Raw genomic sequence first — 1,087 nt, forward strand, 5'->3', positions numbered from 1 at the left:
TCTCTTTCCACATGTAGAAGAGACATGAAGAAGAGGGGACACATGTTGATGTAGAAGAGACATGAAGAAGAGGGGACACATGTTGATGTAGAAGAGACATGAAGAAGAGGGGACACATGTTGATGTAGAAGAGACATGAAGAAGAGGGGACACATGTTGATGTAGAAGAGACATGAAGAAGAGGGGACACATGTTGATGTAGAAGAGACATGAAGAAGAGGGGACACATGTTGATGTAGAAGAGACATGAAGAAGAGGGGACACATGTTGATGTAGAAGAGACATGAAGAAGAGGGGACACATGTTGATGTAGAAGAGACATGAAGAAGAGGGGACACATGTTGATGTAGAAGAGACATGAAGAAGAGGGGACACATGTTGAAGTAGAAGAGACATGAAGAAGTGGACTCTGCATAATAGGTCCCCTTTAATAAACACTGACCTTCGGGGTCGTCGTACAGGGTGATGCCGATCTTCTCGGGGGTGCGGGGGACACAGCTGTCCACCTCAGGGACCTGGATGGGGGGCTCGGACAGCTTCTTCTGTCTCTCACAATACCTCCTCACGTCCTCATCTGCCGTATGATAAAGATGGACAAACACATAAACACACAAACTGGTGGATAACGTACAAAAGGCCCCGTCTTCATATTCCCCACAGGAGCACAGAGAGGGGTTTGGTGTCTCTTTGCAGTTGTCTTTGTCGAGGACAGTTGTCTGTAGGACTGTAGCCCATTTTTTAAATGTTTTACTGAATGTTTCTGGCAGTTGCTTAGGTCTTTGTGGTTTTTTAATGAGATTGTCTTTCACTTTGTGTCTCTAAGTGATCTTGTTGTGTGGTTTTGCAGAGAAGACCTGTCTCTGCTGCCCCAGAACGCCTCGTTGGACACACACACACACACACACACACACACACACACACACACACACACACACACACACACACACACACACACACACACACACACACACACACACACACACAACTAACTACTACGTACTACTACTACTACTAACTAACGTAACGTAACGTAACGTAACGTACGACGTACGTACGTACGTACGTAGTACGTACGTAGACGTAGTAC

At 45.9% G+C, this 1,087-nt stretch overlaps 1 protein-coding gene across 1 annotated transcript in view; it reads right to left on the reverse strand.

The window, feature by feature from the left end:
- The window catches only part of LOC104955787 (myeloid differentiation primary response protein MyD88-like), a 4,464-nt gene that overhangs the window by 1,493 nt on the left and 1,884 nt on the right, over positions 1-1,087 (reverse strand). The window contains exon 2 of the mRNA XM_010783180.1: positions 443-574. Coding sequence (XP_010781482.1) covers positions 443-574 — 132 coding nt within the window. The remainder of the gene's footprint in view (positions 1-442; positions 575-1,087) is intronic.

Source organism: Notothenia coriiceps, unplaced genomic scaffold (genome assembly GCF_000735185.1).
Source record: "Notothenia coriiceps isolate Sejong01 unplaced genomic scaffold, NC01 NC01_scaffold00024822, whole genome shotgun sequence".
Taxonomy (NCBI): domain Eukaryota; kingdom Metazoa; phylum Chordata; class Actinopteri; order Perciformes; family Nototheniidae; genus Notothenia; species Notothenia coriiceps.